General features: G+C 32.5%; 1 protein-coding gene across 1 annotated transcript in view; it reads left to right on the top strand.

The window, feature by feature from the left end:
- Positions 1 to 4457: 4457 nt before the first annotated feature.
- Snmp2 (Sensory neuron membrane protein 2) overlaps positions 4458 to 26631 on the top strand; it is a 53094-nt gene continuing 30920 nt past the window's right edge. The window contains exons 1-6 of the mRNA XM_089649870.1: positions 4458 to 4626; positions 10410 to 10567; positions 11143 to 11284; positions 12913 to 13161; positions 15519 to 15745; positions 20852 to 21048. Of these exons, the coding sequence (XP_089505996.1) occupies positions 4516 to 4626; positions 10410 to 10567; positions 11143 to 11284; positions 12913 to 13161; positions 15519 to 15745; positions 20852 to 21048 (1084 nt within the window). The 5' untranslated portion in view covers positions 4458 to 4515. The remainder of the gene's footprint in view (positions 4627 to 10409; positions 10568 to 11142; positions 11285 to 12912; positions 13162 to 15518; positions 15746 to 20851; positions 21049 to 26631) is intronic.

The following is a 26631-nucleotide window of genomic DNA, read 5'->3' on the forward strand; positions in this document are numbered from 1 at the left end:
CTCTCCAGTATGACATGATAAGCTGCAAAAACTTTCCAGTTCTTCACAAATGTTAAACATAAACACCATTCCTGTTGTCCACCTTGCCAGAACACTTTCGGAGATACCTCTTCCTTGGGTCAACCCACCGTAGGTTTTCATGGATCGCATCAGCTTCTGCTCAATTGTTAGGTCTGACCACAACCCAGACCAAAACTTGTCAGGCCGGCGAATGGTGAAGGATCTTATTGTGAACATGTCGTATTCACTTTTATCCATCCGATCTTGTAGAGCCATCATATCCTGAAGATAGAGGTGCGCGCTCTTAGCATACAAAAAATGTCCAGCTGCGTGGAAAAAAGGGAGCATCTTGTGGGCAGTGTACAAATGAAGGTTCCAATCACCAGCACGCTCTACCTGGATGAATAGTTTTATCAAAGTGGTCATACGAAAGTATTGGACCCACAACTGTGATGTTGGACCATTCGCTTTAATTTTCTCCAAGGCAATTTTAAATTTTGCCTTTAGTATTTGGTAGGTATCAATTTGTTCTGCTGATATAGTGAGAGACCTTTCAGTGTCTCGCAGCAATTTTTCAGTCTCGTCTCGCTCCTCAGGAGTTATGTCAACCTCATAAAAAACAATGCTGGCCAATTTTGACTGGCATATTCACGAGCTGTTTGTCAAAATGTGGGCTCAAACAGCTCGTGAATATGCGTGCCCATTCATATACCCATGGGTATAGGTACTAATGGGTACTTGAAATTTGAAATAGTCGTAATTATATTATAACCCTAGGATAAACCCACGATGATTAATGGATTTACTTCACAGCACAATAAAACCATAAAAAGACGCGAGAACAGTTTATTTGCATTTCACCCAAAACCCACTTATGACTGTTTTTGGCTATCTGCCATTTTTGAGAGAAACGTTTAGTCTACAGATATAAATCTAGTCTCAAATAAAAGCTTATTAAATTTACAACAACTTTATTTCATACAATATTTGACGTGAGGTGCGTATTTTAGAAATTATTTTACAAAATAAGTGACCATTTCGGTAAAAATTCACTTTTTGGAAGAAATTGCCTATTTTTGAAGAACTGTATCTTGAAAACCAATGGCTTTATATAGCTTGCTTTGGTCTCAAATTATAGAAAATTTAATCTACTTTAAAGGTATGTAAAACAATTACACCGGTCAGACCCTTCCTTTACTGAGATATTGATCAAAAACTGAAAAAAATCCGAAAATTTCCTGGTTTTTTTGGTCCACCGCCGCTCGCACAGCACTTTCGAAGTTGCATTTTTTTTTTTAATACTGGTTTAGGTCCTAACAACATATAAAAAATTCAGAATGACTGGACCTTTTGCAAGCACGGATGTACATCTTGACTGGACTATATGGAAATGACCCGTGATGACACCTGTCCAAAAAAACTGTATTTTGTATGGGAGTCGAGTTTTTTATTCTTAAGATTGCCTTGCTTTTAACATCGATGAAGACGAAGAAATCAGTAAAATGTTAGCATCTCGTCACTAATGACATGACCGCACCTGTTAAAAAATGCCAGTGTTTAAATACCTGCATTAAAACATTTTCATCGGTTCAAATGTGAATGTGGAGTAGAGTTGCCAATAACATACCCACAAGATATGAAGGATTTTCAAATTCCCCACAATTTCGTTTACCTCCAAAATGAAACAAAATTCTATTGAAAATAGCATTTATTTTTTATTATCCAGTCATTTTCGGATTTTCTCTTTCGTTCAGGCAGATAACGAAATATAGTGTGGTCTCGCAATAATTGTTAATATTATTTTTCATTATAGTTGGATAATCAAGAATTCCCCAGAATCCCCGCATTTTCCTCACAAAAAGGTTCTCCCCTCAAAAACCCAATACTTGAAATTCTCCACAAATTGGCAACCGTGATGTGTATGTTTTAGACCATAGATATATTACTCACGTAATATATATCACTCTTATTCATCACATCACGGTTGTGATGAATAAGCTAATTCAGACATAATAACCAAACGGTGTGTTTTAATGATATGGTGTTTAATTCGTTTTTAAATGACGATTTATAAATTATATATATAATAAAACGTAGTTTCCTGTATCAACCTCCCCTTCGCGATGTGTGGGAGGTAATAACGTATCTTTACACTTAAAAATGTGATTAGATTACAGCCAGAATAGCTTTACAATGATTTTTTTGTGATTAGCTTACGCAGCTGTCTCATTCATATGTTAAACGCCGCACTTGTAGAACGAGCTGTCGGAAATCATTTATTCTAGACCTTCAAGACCAGCCCATTCCTTATGGGTGGCGACACATTACGCAATACGCATCAATATTATATTTATATAACGCTCACCATTCAATATTATACCGTCCTGTCACACCTGACATATTATGATGTGTTATAAGTGTGGGCGTGGTAACGATGTTACGCTGTGATCTGCTAGCCAGGCGATATTTGAAAATGATGCGGTCAGATCAATTTACATGGAAAGAAATTATTTTCCGCGGCGATTCTCCAATTGACCTGACCATGACCCCCCCTCCCGAGGAAGATTACACAGTAGTGTGACACCTCAACAATATAATCTGATAGGCCACTCCCAAATAAGCGTTGATACGTATAGCGTAATGTGTCTTATGCCTAAGTCACACCTGAACATTGCCCTATTAGTTGGTGATGTAGTTCCTCTGAAAACAGGGAAAATATTGTGAAGTATGACAAACAAAAATCTGCAGAATAAATGTCAATGTCAACTTTAAATTCTCATGAGCTTGTGGCGCCTGAAAAATGTCTTTAACGTCGGCATAATGTTGTGTTTATATTATGTTCAACAGTAAGGGGAAACTTTCAAATGTGGGTATTACTTGAAATTTTAACTCTAAACTTGACTCTTATTAGGGTGTACTATCCTTTTCATATCCAATGTAGTGTGAATAATCTTCTGGAGGCGATTTTATATTATAGTGCGAGTAAAGAAAATCAATAACTTTTTCGAAATTTCATCGTTTTACTGTGGTTTCCTGGTTCAAAAGTTGAACTGTTTGTATGGAGAAAATAATATTCTTGTATATGGAAAAATATTTTTGTATGAGAAAAAATAACAACAGAGTATCGAAAAAAGTTATTTATCTTTTTTACTTAGACCTCCCGAAGTTTGTGCACTTCACCCCCCCGGACACCCTTTATATTTAGTTCGAATAAGACAATATTTTGTTCTATTCCTTATTCGTTCTGTTTCTTCTTTTATTTTTGCTTTCTTATGTTTAACATTTTTCTGACTAACAAGAGTCCAGTCTTGTTTCTGTGTATAATATGAACATTATTTGCTTTTTGGGTTAGCAACCTTGTTATTATACAATTAATTATATATCTTAGAAATGTCTACATGAAAAAAGTATTGCATGTAACATTTTTTTAATTTATCAAATCCGGATAAATCGGGTAGTAATATTATCCGTATTTTTTTCCATGAATTTTGGTTGAAAAAAATTCTAACATTCGTATTTTTCGCAATTCGGATAATTCGGATTGCAATCTCTTGTACTAACTAGGACGTTGCTACAATATTAATAAAATATTTAAAAAAACAGTTAGGTTAGGTACCTACATTGTCCTACATACAATATGAAAGTTAAAAAAGTTAGTTTTAAATATTTAATTAATGTTATTTTAATATCAACTCTTAAGGCCCCGAGGGAAATAATTCTCCCTATATAATACGCTGTGTGGAGGGTGAGTTGGTAACATATTAATATACCCTTGTCATCGTTCAATCACTATTATACTACCCGAAAGCAGCCTTTAGTAAAAAAAATAATATAAAATGGTATCTACCAACCTAATAATAAAAATCCACAATCTATCAAAACGGGTCGATCTCTCTCAAATCTGTGATATTTTTTAATCTACAATTTTCCGATTTATTTATGTATCTATCTACCCATATCGGAGATAATATATATTTGTATCTAGATATTGATAAGCAGCTAGCAAAATTGTTAGCGCTTTGTAAAAAAAGATTTTTTTAATATCCATCAAGTTAAAAACTTTTGGATAAATTAATTTTTTTGTTAATAAGCTTATTACAAAAGTGATCCACCCTGAAATATTAGTAAATGTGACAATATAAATCAGTTTTTTTTATATATATTTTTTTTATATACCTACGTAGAAGTACACCTGGTATCCGGATAAACAAACATAAATAAAACAGTGAAAAAATAGAACATGATAAAGGAATAGGTTCGGTTGATTAGGTGATTGTGTGTGTTTTTTCCTTAATTTTCTGCAATGTTCTATTTTATCACTGTTTTTTTTTTATCATTGAACCCTTTTTATACCAAGCCCTCTTAATCTACAGATACAAAAAAATGCAAGTAAGCCTTCTCGTTTTTAAACGTATTTGGCGCACTTGACAGAAACGATAATTAGTAAGTGTGACAGGGCCACGACAATCGGGTGTGTGGGAAGTGACATATATAATATTTTAGCAGGAACCCGTGATGTTGTGGTTAAGTGTGACGCTGGCCGTGGTGGGCCTGGTCGCCGCGGTATTGGGAGTCATTCTGGGCTGGGCCGTGTTCCCGCCGCTCGTGGATGACAAGATAGGGGAGGTAATTACGAATTATATCACCATATTTTTTATTATTTATTATCCAGTTGATTAGAGATCTCCAAGCACCAAGGACGGGTTGTTTCACAGAATTTGAACAATTTATCAAAGTTAAAATACAAGTTCTGTGAAAATTATATTCAAGTTGTGTTGTTATTTCTGCATGGGTCGGTTGTTTCACAGCACTTGGATGATAACAAAACTTGAATAGGACTTTCACAAACTTTCCGTCATTTACAAAATATAAATATGTTACAGTGTATATGTATATATATTATATATATATATATATGTTTAAATTATTATTTTTATTATATAAAATATAATAAAAATCTTATTATAACAATAAACAATTGTTTATTATATATATATATATATATATACATATACTAAACGATTTACCCCATACGTATTTGTAAAAAGCATTAACATTATGGCTTGCCAAAATTTTCAATGTAAACACATAAATGTTTTTAAGACCATTTTTTTTAAACATTACCGGTTTCTGAAGAACCCTTCCACTAATAGGAGCATATTAAAACCTTAATTATAAATCAGGAAGGGTTTTTCCGAAACCGGTAGTGTTTTTAAAAATAAAGTGTTCTAAAACAATATTATGTGTTTATATTGTAGATGTACCCCATGCTTATGTGTATGGGAGGACTGTTATTTTTATTGATTTATTTTTAATGGAAATTTGATGAATTGTTCAAATTCTGTGAAATAAGTAAATAATCCGTCTTAAATTACTAGTTAACGAGGAAAGCAATATTCTAAAGATCATCATAAATCATATATATATTTTTTTTTTTATATTTACTCCACACAGGAGGCCCTGAAGAAAATAATTTCCCTCAGGGCCTATGTCATCTTTGGGGATGCTGTGTGGTATTATTAATAAGAGCCTGTTTTAACATGTGAGATATTGCCTTAAAATAACACCTAGAGTCGTTTCTATGGTCTGGTACACTACTAGTAACCAGTGGTTTGCCGTTCATTCAGGCTGAAAAGCTAAGCCCACCCCATGGAAAGGGAACCATATATGAAGATAATAAAAAATCATGATAATTAATTTTTAACAAAACTGGTCAAAATGCGCTTGTTAAGGATCTTGTACGATCAATAATATTCAGTTGCTATTCAATTGGCTAGGGGAATAGAATGCTGATACAGTAATTATCTGTGATACAATGATTGCGTTATATTCGAATCTATTCAAATATTCCACTATTACTACATTAATAATATAAGGAAGAACAGGGCAAATGTTTTATAAGTAATATCAATTTTTACGTAATTACACAGGTAGTTACATAGGTAACAAGGTAGTTACATATGTAAAGGTAGTTACATTTACATAGTAAATTACATAGGTATCTATGTCATCAAAAATCTCAATCTTAATTATCGTGTAACATAATTTAGGCTTAAGAAATGGGTCGTGTCGAAACAGAACGGCATTTTGGAAAAAAATTTAAAATGAAATAAAACACCAAAAGTATTTTTGATCGTAAACGGGTAAAATACATATGTAGTGGTACGCCACTACTTCATTTGAACGGAATTCCAGAAGTTTCGATTTTTCCAAACAAGATTCTTGGATGTTCTTTTATTATTTTTCATTTTTGTTTGGCAAATTCTACATAGTAACCAAATTGTTCTAGAATCTTCTTTAACTTATAAAAGCGGCAGCGTGAAGGAACTCACCAGTATTCCGTCTCCAAATCGCCAGCCAAGTTGACCTAAATATCGCCAGCATTTTATTGTGAATAATAAACGAGATTTTTATTTTTGTACACTAAGATAACTACACATATATTTTTCTTAAAGAGAAAGGGGAATCCCGGATTTTATAAATATTAAAACATAGATACCTAGTAAACTACAAGTCATGGTTGATTTGTTTCGTTATTTAATTAAACTAACGATCGATGATCTTATCGTGGTATGGTTTTCTGCCCAAAAGTTCAACATCAGATCAATCGAAAATAATTATGTAGCGTAGGTACCTGTTACGCTTTGGCCATGTTATGTAAATAAACAAGATTATAATAAGATACGATAATCTTCATAATTAACATTTAATTCGCAATCAAATGATAATGGGCGACAAATAAACATCATACAATATTACGAATTGAAAATGGTTTTAATGAGATAAACAGCAAGAAACAAATACCTTCCGTGCAGTTTTGATATTAATTTATTAAATAAACATAAATAATATTGTTATGGACAATAATATTGTTATGGACAATAATATTGTTGACATAATATTGTTGACATAATATTGTTGACATAATGTTGGACATAACATTGTTAGCGACAAGTGCATTAATCAATAGGTATTTTGAAATTATACTAACAGTAATGATTACCCAAGAAATGTTAGTAATGTAGAACGCAATCACGTTGTCAATTTCAAAACATAATATCTATAGTAAATAAAAGTAGGTAATATTTTTTAATCAAATAAGTAGATAAGTGGATATATACCAATAAAATTTTATCATTGCTTAATTTATTAAGATATATAAAGCTGTTAATAATACTTTTCTTTATTCCAAATAATATATAATAATAATATACTATAATGGCAGAAAACAAACACAATTTAATGCAATCACATACATGCAAAGACGTGTTATAATCTTGTACACACTGCAATTGCGGAGTAAAGACATGTCATAAACTTGTTCAAATTGCTGATGCAAAGACATGTTAAAATCATGTACAAACTGCAAATGAGGAGAAATGACGTGTTAAAATCTTGTACAAACTGCAATTGAGGAGCAATGACGTGTTAAAATCTTGTACAAACTGCGATTGAAGAGCAATGACGTGTTAAAATCTTGTACAAACTACGATTGAGGAGCAATGACGTGTTAAAATCTTGCACAAACTGCAATTGAAGAGCAATGACGTGTTAAAATCTTGTACAAACTACGATTGAGGAGCAATGACGTGTTAAAATCTTGTACAAACTGCAATTGAGAAGCGATGACGTGTTAAAATCTTGTACAAAACTGCAATTGAGGAGCAATGACGTGTTAAAATCTTGTACAAACTGCAACTGAGGAGCAATGACGTGTTAAAATCTTGTACAAACTGCAATTGAGGATCGTTTTCACAAAAATAAATATCTACAACAATTTTTTTGTTCGTGGGTCATTTGTAAATTGCAAAATCACTCAATATTTAATAATAATCTTTAAAGACACATTCAATTAACTGTTAGACATGATGAATAATGAGAAAACTCAATTAATTTCTGAAAAGTCGTCTATAAATATAACAAAATCTAAAATTACGAACTTAAAAAATAAAACCTACCGTTGATATGTCCATACAAAATATTAATTTCGTTCTTACACAGTCGAAGGAAATAGAAAAACCTAACACTGTCCTTGCCCAAATTTTATATCAAGCATGTATTTAATATCTAGATAGATACACAATTTAGAGTACGATACAAATTTAGAATGGATAATAGAACTTACCTTACCTTAAAACGTACTTTCCGTGACATTTATTAGAAGCTGCAATAAAGTAATATGAACGATAAATATAAAAGTAAAAACGACGGGTGTTGCATTGTAATGTTCTGCCAGTGGTCATTGAAGTGCCTCAAATCTCTGGGCGGACAGGCATATTCATTTTATCTGATCGTTACTACGCGTGCACCAAATACCTTATCTGCCGATGGCGGTCACTAATTCTGATAGTAATAAACAAGTCGGGATTAGAGATAATTCCCCTGCAGGTAAAAAACTCATCGATCACTTGTGTACTCAGTACTCACCGAACAAAACAGATTAAAGGTCAAACGAACATACCTTTCACGATAATAATTACTCTGCCTTGATAAGGCACCATGGCAAAATATATTTTTTAAGATGTTTGAAATCATTTATTACAGAAGAACACAATAAATACGATGTGGGCGTGTTTGGTGTCTGACCATTCTTTTTTAAAATTTTAGTTTCAGAATAAATTCAACATCAAATGAAATGGCGAATAAAACATCAGGCAAAGTAAAAGAGACAGAGTTCGTAATATTGCTTGATTTTTTTAAATGTAAAACAAGAGTCCCAACTGCTCCCAATGGCATCAAGGATACTATGGCATCCCCAATTGGGGTATGAGGTGGTGAGGGGTATATACTACCTTGCTATTCAGATCTGGTCTCAAAACACGGCCAAATCCATTTCAAGCAACGTTTCAATTCTGAATGGTGTTCTTACACCAGGGCGATTATTTTTATACTCTGGAACGTGCTGCATATATACAATGTATTATTTTATATTAGTAATTTGTGAAATAACACAAATTTATTTGGATCTATTTATACCCGCGACCTCCAGCTTGCTAGTTGAGAGCCTTACCCCTCGACAACGGAGGCCGTCTCGATCTAATAATCAAACGGTATGTCAGTGGCGACATTGGTTTCTATTATAATCTACACGAAAGGCATTTCTATTTGGAGGAGTGTGGGTATTAACTTTTCAATTTTTGAAATATTATTTTAAATAAATAATTTAATAAACTTTTCTCTTGTAAATATGTATCATAAAAACTTGTAACTACGCTATACGTAAGTACACGCTACACGCTACACGAATAGCGCTGATGAATAGCTTACCGAGAGTTTGTGAAATAGCCCCTTTTAATAATAACAACTTGGCATTTATATAGCGCACTTTAGTGTCATTTCACTTCAAGTGCGCTTAACTACTCGTATAACAAACTTAAAAAATGGTAATTCAGTATTAGTGGTTCTTAAAATTATTCCTACAGTGTGCCTTACCCAATACAGATTTAATATTATAACACTGAATACACTGTTTGTACAAAGTGATGACAAAACTTGGAATAACAATAACAGCAGGACAGGAAAAAATAAGAATATTAAAACTAAAACATGATATAATACAGGAGGCAGTTTGTGCTCAGAAATGAGAATTTTCTGAGCAGACACTTTAAAAAGGTACAATAAGGAGACAACCGAAAGCAAATAATTACCAGAAGTTTTAGAATATGGCTTATTATAAAATATTGATTATGCAATATTATAACCTTAGTATGCTTACTACAAACTCCTATATTTTAACTATGTGATTCTAAATCTTGATATATGCAGGTGTGTTAGTAGAATCTCGCACTTCTGATACGAATACATTTCTAATATCTCAGCGAATACGTTTCTTTTTGTGGGTGTGTTGTTTGCATAGTGTTTTTGTGAATATGAAAATATTACATCGATACCAAAATAGAGCTATCTTTAAATGAGATAAATATATCGTTTCCCTTAATCCCAAACCTGCTTTGTTATAATTTTAAGAAGTTTGTTTTTATCATGACATTTCGTAATATACTTACGTAATGTTATTATTTAATTGTTTTGTATGACGTACCTAGAGATCTGATAAAATTACATTAATTATATTAAATTACACAGAAAATGAAAATCAATATCAACAATGATTCAGGTTTATCAGATCACATATTATCAGACACATATGATCTTTACATATTTTTTGATATATCATACAACTGAGAATATGCCAGTAAAATACCAGGACAAATACTGTAGGATCGTATGGAATTTTAATAATATTTGAAATAACACATAAAAAGCTCTAGCCGGGTGTCGAACCTGTGATCTCTGAAATATTTTATTAGGTTAAGTTAGTATTGCTGTCTGTTTTTTCTTCAATCCACTGTTTAGTTATTATCCAGTTTGACCATTGAACTTTAGTAGTAATATGCATATATTGTTTGCAGAGCGTTGAGCTGTCGGAGGGGTCCGACCAGTACGGGCGGTGGGAAACCTTGCCCTTTGCCATGGACTTCAAAGTTTACATTTGGAATGTGACCAACCCGAAAGAAGTTCAGAACGGGGAAAAGCCCATTCTGCAGGAAATTGGTCCCTACATTTACATGTAAGTTACAACGGTGAAACTTTACCTTCATGATCACGACATATTATTAGGTCTAAAACAGCATACGTCTTGTAGGAAAATGAGAAAGACAGAAGATGCTAGAATGTCTAACGCCTTTAATCATATTCCTATCGACATTTTTTCGAATTGTATAACTACATATTATGGTATTTCCAGTTATAAAAACAAATAAAAAATAATGCCTTACTTCATAAAACGCGTACAGTGGTAATAAAATGAGGTATTTTTTTTAAAAGCGACACTTGATTTCAACTTTATTACTACAAGACATAAATATTTACGTCGGGGAAGATAGAAAAATGCACAAAATAGGTTATCAGGTTCTTAGTTTGAGTGATTTTAATAATTTACTCGTATTATGAGAAAAATAATGGAACTTTAATGCATCTTTACCATTATGTCTTTTTTGTAGGAACTAAGTTGAAATCAAGTGTTATTTTTAAAAACATTGCATAAGCGTGATGCGGAATTCGGCAACTTTACACCAAAAACTGTAAAAGAGCTGTAAGCGGTACACATATGCTCACACTTACCGGCTTTGTTATTTTTTCCAGTCAAAGGAGAGAGAAATTCAACATTACAAGAAAAGATGGGATCTTGTCTTATTACCAAAGACAGATGTATGAATTCAACGCTGAAGCCTCCGCTCCTCTTGATCAAGATGATGAGATCACAGTTCTACATATACCTCTTAACGTGGGTAACCTTTCAATGTATCATTAATAATATAACTAACAATCATCAGTTAGTAATTACAAACATATGTAATTCGCATTTAACGCTTAGAAGTCAATGGCGTTACAATATATAAAGACGCGTGTAGAAATTTCAAAGTGGCAAACAAAAAGTACGTCAATTGTAGTGCTTTCGATTTCATAATTTTAGCACTAAACTGTCAGTCGTCGCGTAATGTCGTGTGCTCTCTTTAAGTAAATTGCCTTAAAAAGTGCTAAAATGCCCTCGTGCGTAATTAGAAAATTTTTTAATTACTCGGCAAACACTGGTAAAAGCCAAGGAATAAAATTTCATTTGTAAATACATGCAAATATATAATTTTTTGTCATAGAGAAAACGCAAAGTCGACGAGGTCTGTTACTAAATTTGACTACTGAAAATAGTTTAATTACTCTATTTATTCATATGCTTGCGGTAAAACAACAAACAAATCATTAGCAATAAAGAGTATCAACAAGAATCGTCACCATTTGCAAACCGTCCTCGCTCTATTATGACACGACACTGAATTATCATTTGACACCTCAAAATTGTCAGGCTCTCAGGCTGTAATTCTAGTCAGCCTTGAGGTAGTACTTCTGAATACGAAACAGTAAAAATATTCCTAACATGCTCTATTCTATCATTTCTTTCGTTCGTACACACATATTTTTTTAATGTTATCTTTGTCACACATGAGCAACGTTTGGATTAAGAATTTACTAGAAACATAAGAGTGTTTCTTACTTGCCACACTTTATCTTAATTATGCGAGAAAATATCAAGTCCAGATATATTGTAACGTCATTGGTAGAGCCAATGACTAAATAAAATACATCCGTATTTGTAATACGTATATTGGAGTAAACATTAATTAAATAAATAAATAAACATGCAAATGAAATTTTGGTCTCGGGTGACATTTTTGTTTTGTTTTTTTGAAGTGAATATCTATCTACAACAAAAATTTTGCGTATGATTCCTGATGGTTCACTTTTGCAGTCCATCATTGGATGTAACTAATTTACGCGTTTAGTAAAATTTCATAAGCACATTGAAAGAAGGGTGAATGCAGGAAAGTCTATTAAATGGGGTAGGTACTAAACGCTCTGGTCACTGATAATAAGTCATCTAAAGAAGAGAGACCGGCAGTCCACAAAGGAACGCCAATCTTGATGGATGGCAGTGAGGCATGGAGTTGAGATGAGATCCCTAAGCTAAAACCATTAATGACCGTGTTACAAAATAAATGTCGAGCTTCGGTAAGAATGCTAGGCTGCTGTAAGAGTAATGATTAAAATTTAGAAAGGTGATTAGAAAATATAGAGCGGATTAACGATGAAAGGTAAGTAAGGAAAACGTATGACGCTAAACCGAATGGTGGACGAATTCGGGCGCACGTCAGAAATATATAGCACGATTAAGAGGATCAAATGAGTAGAGTCATGTCGAGAGTCATGAATAATGAAAGAGTATGTATGAAAGCGAATGAAGCAAGGAGTGTGTGCCAATACTGAGTGGCGTGGAGAACCACTTTCTCTGCTTACCCCTGGAAAACGGCGAGATCGTTAGTTAGATAAATACGCTCTAAAAATTACTTAATTTCACAGGCGGTGACTCAGCAAACCAATCTTGAGCCACTTGGCGGAGCCGGCCTCATACTTATAAATAGTGGGCTTCAAAACATATTCGAAACAAGCACACCGTTCCTGGAGACCAAGGTGAGGACGCTGCTCTTCGATGGGGTGCGGTTTTGCCGGAATTATAACCCAGCCCGTGTTTGCAACACAATTAAAGCAAGGAACTCCCAGACGATGCGATCTGAAGATGATGCCATCTACTTTTCCTTATTCAACCATGTAAGTATTACTTTTATATACCTTCACTTACATGTGGTTGGAAAATATAATCTAGTCTTGTAAAACAAGCTGCGCCCATTTACTATAAATTAACAAAAAAGAAAATACAATGCTTTTTTCAATGTTAAAGTAAGCATAAGTGGTTCATAATGTCGGATACCCAAAAGTATGACACGAATAAATTAACATTATCGGTCTTGCCGTTCTGGACAATGATAAATGGTACCTATCCAGTATTGTTTGAGGAAATGCAATTATTTTTTTCTGAGTCTACGGGAAAGGATATTTAAAGGGATGAGTTGCAACAAAGTAGGTGAGTCATACAGTTATAATTTTGAAAATGCAGATGATATCAAAGTTTTATTTTTTTGTAGAATGGTTTAATTTTAGTTCAAGTTCATCGTATGAGTACTCGCCTCTTTCTAGCCCTAACCTCCAAGCATTTCTCCTTAAGAAGCAATGCAGTACGGATTCAGTGTTATTAATATGAACATCATAGAATGGAAACCAAATAAATTAGATTAAAATATTCATATTTATTTTATTTTGATAGATATGTACATGTATTGTCATCAGCCACTGTCTATACGAATACAAGTTTTAGGTGTATGTTATCCAATGAATGGATGAAATGAAAAGTCGAATAAAGAAAATGTTGAACAACTGACACAATAAATTCTATTATAAATAAATAAATAAATTCTTTATTCCAGGATGTGGGGAGGTTAGTGCAATCCCACACATCCCATAGAGGATACAAGTACAAATAGTATTTACATATAGTAAAATAAATAAAAAGAGATTAAAAAATTAAAAATTAAATAGATAATGAAATTAAATTAAAGCAGAGAAGCACGGGAATCCATCGGATCTAAGATTGTGGGAGCAAGTATCTTTCTCCAATGGTCTTCAATGCTCGATCCTGAAGTCAGAATAATAAGAATTTAAAATAATGAAAACTGAGATAATTTCACTCGCGATATCACACATCCGATTGAACAGATATGAATAGAAAACGCTGTTAACAGTTTTCTTTTACGGCCGTCGTATAAATTTTTCTCTTTTCCGCTTGTGAAAATAAGTAGGCGTAAACAAGACAAAGGGCTGTTAAATATACATCAAGTTACCTACACTTTATACTACACGTCACACTTTACCCGGCTTCAACCGGTCATAATATATTTTAGATAACTCTACGTCTAATCATACAGTTTATGTTTTATGGTTTCCAAATTGATTCTAAACGACCTATGAGTATTTGTGTATAATTTCAAACAGGTTGTTACTAAATTTAATTTGAATTTGTGAAAATAATCGAAATATTCTACCGTATCAGGCGATAAATTGTTGTAGAACCTGAATTTAAATGTTAAATGTGACCTAGTACAATCTTCACAACCAAACAGGTGTACGTTCGTTTTCGTTAACAGGTATTATCTAGAGATTTTAAAATACAAGTCGATAGTAGACCTTTGCAAATGTAGATATATACATATACCTATATTATTGGTACTTAGATACCCACCCACGATAATAAATATTATATTCAGGTGAACTGTGAACCGATACAATATTAAAAACAAACTCATATAAAAAAGATAATAGCTGGTATTCACTGAATGAGACAAAATATAGATACATGCTTTTATTTATTCAAACATTTTAAAATGTTTTGGTTAATAAATGTTTTTTTCAAGAGGCTGATTTGATTCAGCTTCCTGTCTTTTTGATCTAGAAGATGTTGCTTCAAACTTCCTTTCTTCTTTAATAATTAACGCCTAATTCTCTGAAGCAATATGTATTGTACATGCGTACTCATAAGTTCAGAGTTCATGGTTTAATATGCGGTACGGGTTGAACGCATTTGCGATGAACTAGAAAGCCAGACAGAAAAAAGTTTTCTCAAATTGCATGACGCACGAGCTCACCGCTTGAGTATTTTTAGTGAGATACAAACACAGATTTTCTGTCAATTAGTTGTTATATCGCAAATTCCGAAGGTAAATTAAAAAAATAATCTGGTTAATTTGAATTAACTAAGTAAGTATCTCCGCAGGGGTAAGCAGAGAGGAAAGACCGCCACACATTTCACGTCTCAGCACACATTCATTTACATTCAAACAACATATTGAACATAGTATTCTGTTGTTATTTTGACCATTGAAATTACCCGAATCAAGTATTTGATTCAGTTGACCGAGCCATGTCTTTCTCGGGCGAACCCTTTCTTCTTCCATTCACTTCCGTGTCACATATTCTCCTTGCACTCCTTTCTCCGTTAATCCCCTCTACATGCCTAAACCATCCAACCGTTCAATTTTTAATCTGATTTATTTCTCATTTGTATTTTTTTCCAGAAAAACTACTCCCACGACGGTTACTATGAGGTGAAGGATGGCGTAGGGGAACCATCTCAGGTTGGTCAAATCGTACGGTGGGAAAACCAAGATAAACTGAGCATTTGGCCAGAATACGATAAGAATGACACTATTTGCAACATGATCAATGGCTCAGACGCTAGCATCTATACTCCGTTTATCAGCAAGAATGATATTGTACAAATTTTTAACACTGACGTATGCAGGTAAGCCCCAAAACCTTATCTTTTGTTTACATTTTTGATTACAAATTTCATAACATTGTTCTACCATCGGGTCCCATATGGATAAGTGGAATTAAGTTACTATTCGTAATAATATATTACTAGCAAACAAAAACCCGATTTTTTTGCTGCTACACTACACTGGCACTTAGTTGGGCTTCGCCCAGTTTAAGTGATACTAACAACAGTTACATTTAATAGGTAGATATTAGGTCATTCACACAGAGAGGGTGAGTATATATTGTTAAAACACAGATCAGGAAGGAGTTTATGAATAGTAAAATATTCAATTTAGGCATAATAAGAATGACAGTTGTTTGGGTAAAACTTTACCTTTCCCGAATAATCGCCTAAATGGGTAAAGGCAAATTAATATAGGTAAATATTCAGAATCGCTGGACACGGATATAATACGAAATATTTTTTAATAAAACCTTCTGATTTACCTTAATTACAATAAAAGGAATTTGACAGCATTTGGGAAATTTTTAATTTGAGCATTTTAATTTTTAATTACTTAAAATGAAAATTCGTTTTCGTTGTATGGGATGACAGCCGGAATAATTTCTGTTGATGACATTTTTTTTGTCGGAATTTACCCGAAACATACGATTTGAATTCGACCAATCAGAGTGCCGATACCGTCCAAACGCTAGCGTAATAATACTATCAGATTATTATAAAAGACTCAACCCGAAGTAAAGAGAATTACAGGTGAAAATATTCTCCTTATAAATAAAATAAACCGACCTTTTTAAAGCTTTGAAAATAAATATTTACGACGGGTTGTTTCGGAGAATTTGAACAATTCATCAAATTTCAACGTTAATTTGCGAGTTCTGTGAAAGTCCTATTCAAGTTCTGATATTATATCATTATAGGCTAGTTGCTTGACAGAACTGAACTAATAACAGAACTAGAAAATATCTTTCACAGAACTCGCAAATTAACGTTGAAATTTGATGAATTGTTCAGATTCTCCGAAACAACCCGTCCTAAGAGTATGACATTTCAAATCAAATTCAGTGTTGATATGCTATTTTTAAAGCATACACAAAATTAACGTTATCGTTCAAGAAATAAACGTCATAGACGCCAACAGCTAAATACGATGAAGAAACAAGTATTATAGCTATGTAAAGATCTCATTCTAAAATCAACATTACAAACTTCCTAGTTGCACTTAACAGTACATTGACTGATCTCAAACAAAATATTGAGACCTTAACATAAACACTTTACAATACGAACAATAGCCATAACCTCAAATAGACAGATCATATCAAACACATTACAAGAAAACTCCTCAAAGCAATACACATTTTACTGAACATATTTAAACTAAAACAAATGAAAACAATATATTATGCAATATGCCAATCCATTAAAGAATAATATATAGTTGCTTTGGAATGAACAATAAACTCAGCTATCTGTCATATGGAAATTACTCAGAAAACTTTCATAAATATAATTCTTAAAAAACATAGAATGACTGACATTGACCAAATATTCAACATGTTTGACGTACTAGACATACGCCAAATATACATAAAACATAACTAAAGTACATTTTTCACCAAAAAACTAAATTTCAACAAACACAAACAATAATAGACAATAGACCAGTTAGACGAGCTTACATACAAAACATGAAAACTCTGTCGATAAACACAAGCTTTGGACAAAGACACCAAAAATAATAATAATAATCCAGGAAATAATAGCATTCACTCGACATAAAAAATTAGGGAAAAAAATAATATGTGGATTAAAGAACAAAAAAGGCTTTACTATAAAATAAATTTATATTAAAAGAATAAAAAAATATACCTAAATAGTACACATATTATACACAATCTTCAATCAATTATTTATTTTATTTATTTATTTATTTATTTATTTATTTATTTATATTTTACATGTATATTTACAGAATAAAAATATCCATTAACAAAGATACATTATACAATCATAATTGCCTAATTAGCAATGTAAATTTAGTGATGCGCAGGTGGAAAATGTCGATGTCAGAGGCTAGTGAGTTAAGAAGGCCTATCATTCTTCCGAGAGGCATTGCTGATGGTAAGTTAGTCCTACATCTCGGAAGAATGAATGGTTTGTGTCTACGCGCTCTTGCGAAGTTATCAGGGACGTAAAATAAAATTTTATTCAAAATTTCTGGATTGTTGATGTGACCGTTCAACAAGTTATAGGCCATCATCAGCAACGCAGCTTTCCGCCTGTTGACAAGACTATCGATACCTAGCATTCCGGAAAGGAAGACTGATGGGTATAAATAGGGATAGTACCCGAAGTCTCTAAGATAAAGATAACGTAGAAACTTCTTTTGTACTTTCTCTACCATAGAAGTGTACGTTGCATCCCCTGGTCCCCATATTATTGAGCCACTTTCCAAAATACTACGTACTAGGCTAAAATATAGCAAGCGAACCACGGCAGAGCTGCAGAAATGCCTGGAGTTACATAGCACAAATCCAAGGATTCTCAAAGCCCTGCTGCATATCGTTTCAATATGAACGTGAAATGTTAAGTGTGGGTCAAAGGTTATTCCCAAATCTTTCGGTTCAGAAATATGTTTAAGAGAACATTGGGACATCCTATAGTTGTAATAAATCACAGTGTTTGCTCTAGTATAGCACATTATGGCGCATTTCTTAAAATTAAAACCTAATTTGTTAATTTCACTCCATACCACGATAGCATTTATGTCTCTCTGGAGCTGTGCGCAGTTTTCTAAGGTCCGGATTCTTAAAAATAGCTTCAAGTCATCTGCAAATAACAAAAATTTCGCAAACTTTATAGCATGATGAATGTCATTAATAAAAAGGGAAAAAAGTAAAGGACCAAGATTAGACCCTTGAGGAACCCCAGAGTTTGTGGGAAAGTACGACGAGTTAGAAATACCATACGTTACGTATTGCTGTCTACTTGATAAATAGCTTACAAATAAATTTAAAATTTTTACCGAGAATCCAAAACGGTCTAATTTATTTAAGAGTATCAGCGGGTCTACGGTATCAAAAGCCTTTGCGAAGTCGTTGTATGAGACGTCAACTTGGTTGTTACCGTCAAGAGCTTGAGATACATATTCCGTAAAGACCATCAGATTTGACACAGTCGATCTGCCAGATCTAAAACCATGTTGTTCGTCTATTAAATAAGGTTCTACTTGGGCGTAGATATATTTATGAATTATTAGTTCGAACAATTTTGCCGGAGAGGAGAGGATCGCTACTGGTCTGTAGTTAGAGACCAAATATTTATCCCCATCTTTATACAGTGGTGTAACTTTAGAGATCTTCCATAAATTAGGAAATGTTCCCGTGCTAAGTGAAAAATTAAAAATGTAAAGTAGGGGTATTAATAAAGGCTCTATACAACCCTTTAATAAAAATGACGGAATAAAATCAGGTCCAAATGACGTTTTCGCTTTGAGTTTTTTAACTGCAGCTAACATATCAGATTTTGTGATGTTAGGAATATCAACATTCTGCGCTGCTGATGATGTATAAGTCCCCGGTTTAAATGAACTTAAATCCGTAACTTGCTGACTGTAAACCGATTTAAAATAGTCCGCAAATGCTTCGGGAATATCAATTCCCGAGTGTGATTGTCCATTCCAAGTGACATGGTCGACAAACCCACCATCACTTCTTTTGGATGAGACATATTTCCAGAACGACTTTGGATCAGATTTGATGTTTTTTTCAATGATATTTATGTAATTTGTATGGGCCAATTGCATACTGCGTTTAACTTTAGCTCTAAGACAACAAAACATTTCACGTTCTCTTACTAGTCCAGTTTTCTTCCATTTTCTAAAATGTCTGAACTTTCGCTTTATATCACTAATAATTTCATTGGAAAACCATTGAGGATACTTTCTTTCATTCTTCGGAATGCGTTTCCTTTTGAAGCACATATCGAAGTAATTATAAATAGTAGAATAGAAATAGTCTACGGCTAAATTAACGTTATCAAAATTCAACAAAAGTTGCCAATCGTGCGATTGTAAGTGATTATAAATCTGTTTAAAATTGCCATTTTCGAATTTCCACCCGCGCATTTTACTCATAAATTTATTATTATCATTAACTGGTTCATTTTTACATTTTTTTTTTCATATAAAGAAACTCTACGTCCAGTGATGGATGGTAAGGATCTTCGCTAACTAGCGAAGAAATAGACTTGCACACATTCAAATCAAAGTTACTCACAATTGTCTAATGAACGTCCTTTTGAATTTAATACAAAGTTTTTGTTTGACATTTGAAACAAATCCAATACATACGAAAATTCAGAAGTAGTGTTTTTGAAATTTAAACACGAGTAGAAATTAAAATCACCTATTAGCAGTATTTTTTTGTTATTTAGTAATTTGTGATTTGAGATAATATTTTCAAATAGGCTAGTATACCTTTCAACAGGTGATGCCGGTGGAATGTAAACAATACATGTGTATATTTTCAATCCATTTAAATTAATTTTCAGCCACATATTTTCTCCGTCAGTCTCGAGATGTTGAAGTCTCTCGGCACGAGGTCCATCGTTATTCCGCCGCAAGGCGACCAGTACTCCTCCTCCTCTTGTCTGTCCTGTGTGACGGTCTCTTCTGTGTACTTCATAGCGCTCATCAAACAGCTGTGCATTATATACACTACTGTTCAGCCAGTATATATATCCCTTAGTTTTTATAACTGCCTTAATTATTTTATTTTTATTACGTTACTTTATTTTACTTCATAATATTTAATTTAAATTCGTTTCATTAACATTATTTCAATACAGTACATTTTTATTCGCCTACACAATATGTAACATAAAATTGTAAAATGGGGCCTTAACACGGGTAAAGCTCCCACGGGAGGCTCACATTACCAAATCATATTTTATAAAACAATAACATAAAATTATTATTAATCAAACGTATTCGTGAAATTAAAAAAAAAACTCTCTAGTTGCAGGACTATTGAGTTGTACGTAGGTACAATGTAAAAGTTCTCGCTTGCCTTTATATGGATTGAAGGCGTTCAGGAAAAATGCTAATCGAGAATTTTTCACCAGATCTGTATCGACCCGCTATCACCGCGAGACGGAGTACAAGGGAATAAAGGCCTACGAGTTCCGGGCGTTCGAGGATATGTTGCCCGCTCCGTCCGAGGAAGATGGGACATTGTGCTTCTGCATCAACATCACTCAGGGCATCACGCAGGAAAACGGCTGTCTCAAGAAAGGCGCAATGGAATTGTACACGTGTCAAGGTAAGTTATAGCAAAATAACTAGTCAAAGCTGTAAAAATGAGACTCCTGAGGAGTGTTTCTGCTAAAACTAAATAGGCTTCTGGCTGTATCTGAAGAGATGCGTTTCTGAGGCGCAAGTGTATAAAACTATTTATGACCGTGTTAAAAATGTTGATATTTGAATGAAGTAGTGTGGCAGTAGTAGGAGTGTGCCAAGACAAAGTTATGTGGCGGTCCATACTTTGAATTAGATTGAAGTTATACAATGATGTTTAAATATTAAAACTTTGACTACATAAATCGACGAACTTATTACAGGGCTACGACACTCCATTGATTAAAATATAGTTCGTCGACTATTCTGGCCTTTTGACCCACCTGCTTTTTTCATAAGAATATCATTCTGTGATTTTCGTTGTTGAAGGGGCTTGACTCTCTTTTTTCTGTATTTTTCTTTTTTTTATATGATTAGTTGAAAACGAGAGATATACATAAATATAAAATAAAATAGTTGCATAAATAAATCATAAGAAAAATACCCGTAGCTCGTAAAGTAATGGACGTTCCAAGCTAAAAACAATATAGAAAGACACACCAGAAATAACCGTTTGAGAGATTTTAGTAGGACAAACAAACAGATTTACTTAGTTTTCTGTGCACATTGGCATATTCCAGTAACATTCACATGTGCTGGTAAATTCCGAACCTACTATAAACTGGGTCAAATAATAGATAATTTCAATTCATGATAAAAATGTTTATTTTGATTGCAAACATTTTTTAAAAAGCCTTTTAAAAATTCATGCTTATTATACTGTACTTAGTACATTCTGTGCAATATTGACAAATGCCTCGGCAGATATTTTTTCTGTTGCTTTGCTTATTTATAAGTAGAGACCGGATTATATGCATTTGCATATTTGCATATGCAAATGCATATTTAGACCCTTTTCAGCGGTAGTTGCATATTTTAGCAAATAATTTGAGATCTTGCATATTTACGCTTGCTGACGGCCTGCAGAGAACTTGAAAAGGCAAATCATTCTACGATCGCCAGATTTGTGAAAGAGGGTATAAAAAAAATATTTCCTGAATCTTCTGCGGATGAAAATGTGTATGTGTTGCTCTCAGATGCTGCCCCCTATATGATCAAAGCAGGCAAAGCCCTCCAAGTATTTTATCCCAATTTGATTCATGTGACGTGTTTTGCTCACGGAATTCACAGACTCGCCGAAGAAGTGAGATCCACGTTTGCGAATGTAAATAACCTGATTTCATCAGCAAAGAAAGAGTTTCTTAAGGCGCCTGCTCGTATAAAGGCCTACAAAGATAAACTGCCAAATATCCCTTTACCTCCTGAGCCAGTAATAACACGTTGGGGTACATGGATCGAAGCTGCGATGTTTTACCATGAACATTTTGAAGCCATCAAGGGTGTTATCAATGACTTCGATAGTGCAGAGGCTTTGGCAGTTTTCCAGTGCAAAGAATCGTTTGACGACGCCAGTATTAAAAAAAAACCTAGCTATGATTACCACTCATTTCGCCTACATACCTGCAAGTATAAAAACGCTTGAAACTCATGGATTGGCATTGAATGCATCTATTCAGGTTATGAAGGAAATTCGCCTTATGAATTCCTCGTTGCCACAGCTATTCCCGAGTAAACTTAAAGAAAAAATTGAAAAAATACTGAATAATAACCTAGGGTTTGAACCTTTGTGCCAAATTGATAACTTCATCAACGGGGCAGGTGAAATTTTGCCCGGAACAATAAGTTCAAAAATCGCACCCAAATTTAAATTCTGTCCAGCCACATCAGTAGACGTAGAACGTTCCTTTTCCGCTTACAAAAATATATTTAGCGATCGTAGACACAATTTGTCTACAGAACATTTAGAACAGTACTTAGTCATATACGTTTTTAAAGGTAAATTCTAAATTTTATTGTTAAATACATTTTATAATTGATATTTTCGAAAATATAAATGTTATCCTTGAGAACTAATAGCTTACTTAAAATATGTAAAAATACGACTTCCTGTATTATTTCATGTTGCATATTTTGACCCTTTTTATGGATTTTCGTGCATATTTTAGCAATTTTTATTGCATATTTGCATGCATATTTTGGGCTATTTTTGTTGCATATAATCCGGTCTCTATTTATAAGTAACCTATGTAGGGACTAGGGATATTAGTCACACTCTAAAATGTTAGAAAACATCAGCTGATTTTTGTTATTTTTGGTTGATAAAATCACGAATTTTATGGAAAGTAGCAGATAATTTAAAATAGGATTCCATTTTTTGAAATGAAAAATCACACTCTAAAATCTCAGAAAACATCTTTGTTATTTTTGGTTGAAAAAATCACAAATTTTATGGAAAGAAGCAAGTAATGTAAAATAACTTCCATTTTTTGAAGAAAAATATTAGCCAAATTTAATAAATCATGGTGATATTTTTAATTTTTTTTATTTCTTTTCAAAATTTGTTTACTTATTTAGTAATAGGAAAATATTCCATTAATAAACAGTACAAAGCATATAATAAGAAAAGAATAAGCACCTGAATACAGCAATGACAGATTGCACAAAAACATTAAACTGTAATATTATGCTTCTGATTGTATCTATAACTTTGTGGTTATCCATTATAAATAAATAAAACAATGTTATTTTGCTTTAAACACATTTTTTTTTAATTTACGCTGACCGGTTTTGGAACAACATTACAAAACAATGGGTAGTTATATTCATATGTTTGAGTATATTATTTTAGTAAATCCTATAATAAAATAAAGAAATTATCTTCGTAACAAAATTATCGATGCCCAACAATAGATTAACTAAGTAACAACATAAGTAGGTGAATTTATGGTAGACGTAATATTTGAAAGTTGGTGGCGTACGTTGTTGTTCGCTATATTTACACCAGCAAACAAAACAAACAGCCTTACTAATAATAAATTACTTTACAATCGTTAAACGGAGTTCTTCTCGTACATTGTATAAACAATGTAAAAGTTAAGATTCGAGTTGGTACTAATATAAAAAAAATCCTGAAGTATTTTTTTTTTTTTTAAATTTGGTAACATGTTTATTTACTTCCAACAATGACTTCATGCATGCGCCTTATGATATTAAGAACACAGCAGTTTTTGTGTATTCTTATAATACCTTCACAAATCGTGTTTTGTTCATAAATGGTCACTTATCTATTATTTTATTTTTTATTTTATTTTTTATTTTATTATCTACTTTAATGTTATGTCATAAAGTGGGGTTAAACGAATATGCCGATATTCAAATTGAAATTAAAGGTCCATATTTTATAAGAACTTCATCAAAGTAATGTTTTTTTATAAAATAAGTGACTGTGTTGGTAACCATGTTTCGAAGAAATAAAACTTTTAAAATGTGCAAGCAATGCGTTAAACATTTCAATTATTTGGTTGATGTTTTCTGTAAATCAAAAGCGAGTTTATTTTTTTTGTATGAACGAGATAAAAAATGAGTTTCAGCTTTTTGCAAGCCCCATAAAAGGACTGTGTTTTTTTAAATGTTGATGTATTCTACATTTTGCGACGTTTTGATCAAAAATGTTTGTGATAAGCTTTTTTATCAATTTTGTAATTAAAATATTGCACATTTTAAATATGCAAGATATAAAATTAATAAAAAATTAATAAAAATAAATAATATTTTAATTCTTATTATTAATATAATTTTTATAAAAAATATGTTTATTTTTATATTGTCTTCAATATTTAAATATTACAATTTGAGGTTTTACTCAATAAAGTTATTCCGAAAAATAAATAATTTTTATAAATAAAAAATGCAAAAATTAATCATTTTAAATACATGTAGGATTACGAAAGATTTTTAAAATATTTATGTTGAGGGATCAGTAGGATTTATAGGTCCAGTTAGGAGTTCTACCGAGCCGAACCCTCTGATATGAAAATATCTGGAGTCGGTGAAATTGTTTAAAGATAAATTGAAGATGTCCACTGTCTTGGTATAATTGTTTCCCTCCATTAGTATTCTGGGCAAAGAGGAATACATATGGTAGTTAGTCGCAGAATTTATGCACTGAAATAAATCCTGACTTCTAGTATTACGTTGTGGAATCCGAAAGCTTATCAATTCTAGCAATACCGGACTATCAACTAAATCATTTAGAATTCTATATAGAAATACCAAATCAGTGAAAATTCTTCTGTCTGACAATTTGAGCATATTCGTATGATAAATAATACATATTTTATTAAATAAAATATGAACCATTCAATAAAGTGAAAAGTATATGATACCAAAAATTTTTTTAAAAAATGTACCCAAGGGCCAAGCGAAAAAGAAACATGTTTTATTATGTAATGAAATGGATAGTATTTAATATTACGTAGGAGCCATCCATTTCACGAAAAGAAACCTCATTTTTATTGTTCTATATATATAATAATAAATATAATAATAATAATTGTATATATGTACTATTTTTTATATTTATTTATTCCGGAATATGGGGAGGTTAGTGCGAAACCACACGTTTCGTAAAGTACATACTTTTCGAGATGTGTGGGAACGCACTAACCTATCCATGTTCTGGAATGAATAAATAAATAAATTATTTTTATTATACCATTATTATTTGTGCCAATGAAATAAAGTAATGAACACTAGCAAGATACATGTATAAGTTTCCAGGTTCTAGGACGATACTAGAATTGCCTGAACTTTGACGAGCTGAAAACATTGAACACTCCTTCATACTTGATGCGCTTAGAGGTGACAGTTCATACGAAATCTGCATATGACATTCTAATTCGTTAGGACCGGTCTAACAATAATTACTTGCGTGGGCTGTCTGGACATTTTTGGTTTTGCTGCCTAATTATCTTGTTACTGTTATGTTTATTACCCACTATACAAATTGTTAATAATCTGTTGGACAGAACTTAAAACTATTCATTTTTTCTTTTGTTTGTAAAGAAGTAACACGAAAATGTATTACCAACTCCTCGTATTACATAAAAGCTTCAGATATTTGAAATTGAATTGGACAAAATTAAAAATACAGGTTTAAGCAAATAACTCAATAACAATATTTGTGTGTATGGGTAGATAAAAATCTAATCCGTTTTTTTTAAATATTGATCGATCGTGGAAAAAATATGATTGTACTACTCCTGTAAAGTTTCCATTATTTTTAATCACTTTAGGTATTGGTTTTATAGCTTTTGAAAATATTTTGGTGGTTATCTGATGATTCAAAACATTAACGATTGCCATATATTGTCAAATAACTTGTCAAGATTAATTATATGGTGTCGTGATAACCGCTTGCAACTTAACATAAGCAAATGTCAAATTATGAGGTTTCATTGAATAAAGAATCCAATATTTTTTGATTATTCCATTAACAATATGTCGTTAGTATCTGTCTCGGAAATTAATGACTTAGGTATTTGGTTTGACTTGAAACTTAACTTTATCAAGCATATTGAAATAATAACCAATAAAGCTTTGAAAATGTAGGGGTTTATTTTAAGGGTATCTAGTGATTTCAATAATGTAAATACTCTAAAAACATTAT

The sequence above is a fragment of the Hesperophylax consimilis genome, chromosome 31 (assembly GCF_061612785.1).
Source record: "Hesperophylax consimilis isolate HC1 chromosome 31, BYU_Hcon_1.0, whole genome shotgun sequence".
Taxonomy (NCBI): Eukaryota; Metazoa; Arthropoda; class Insecta; order Trichoptera; family Limnephilidae; genus Hesperophylax; species Hesperophylax consimilis.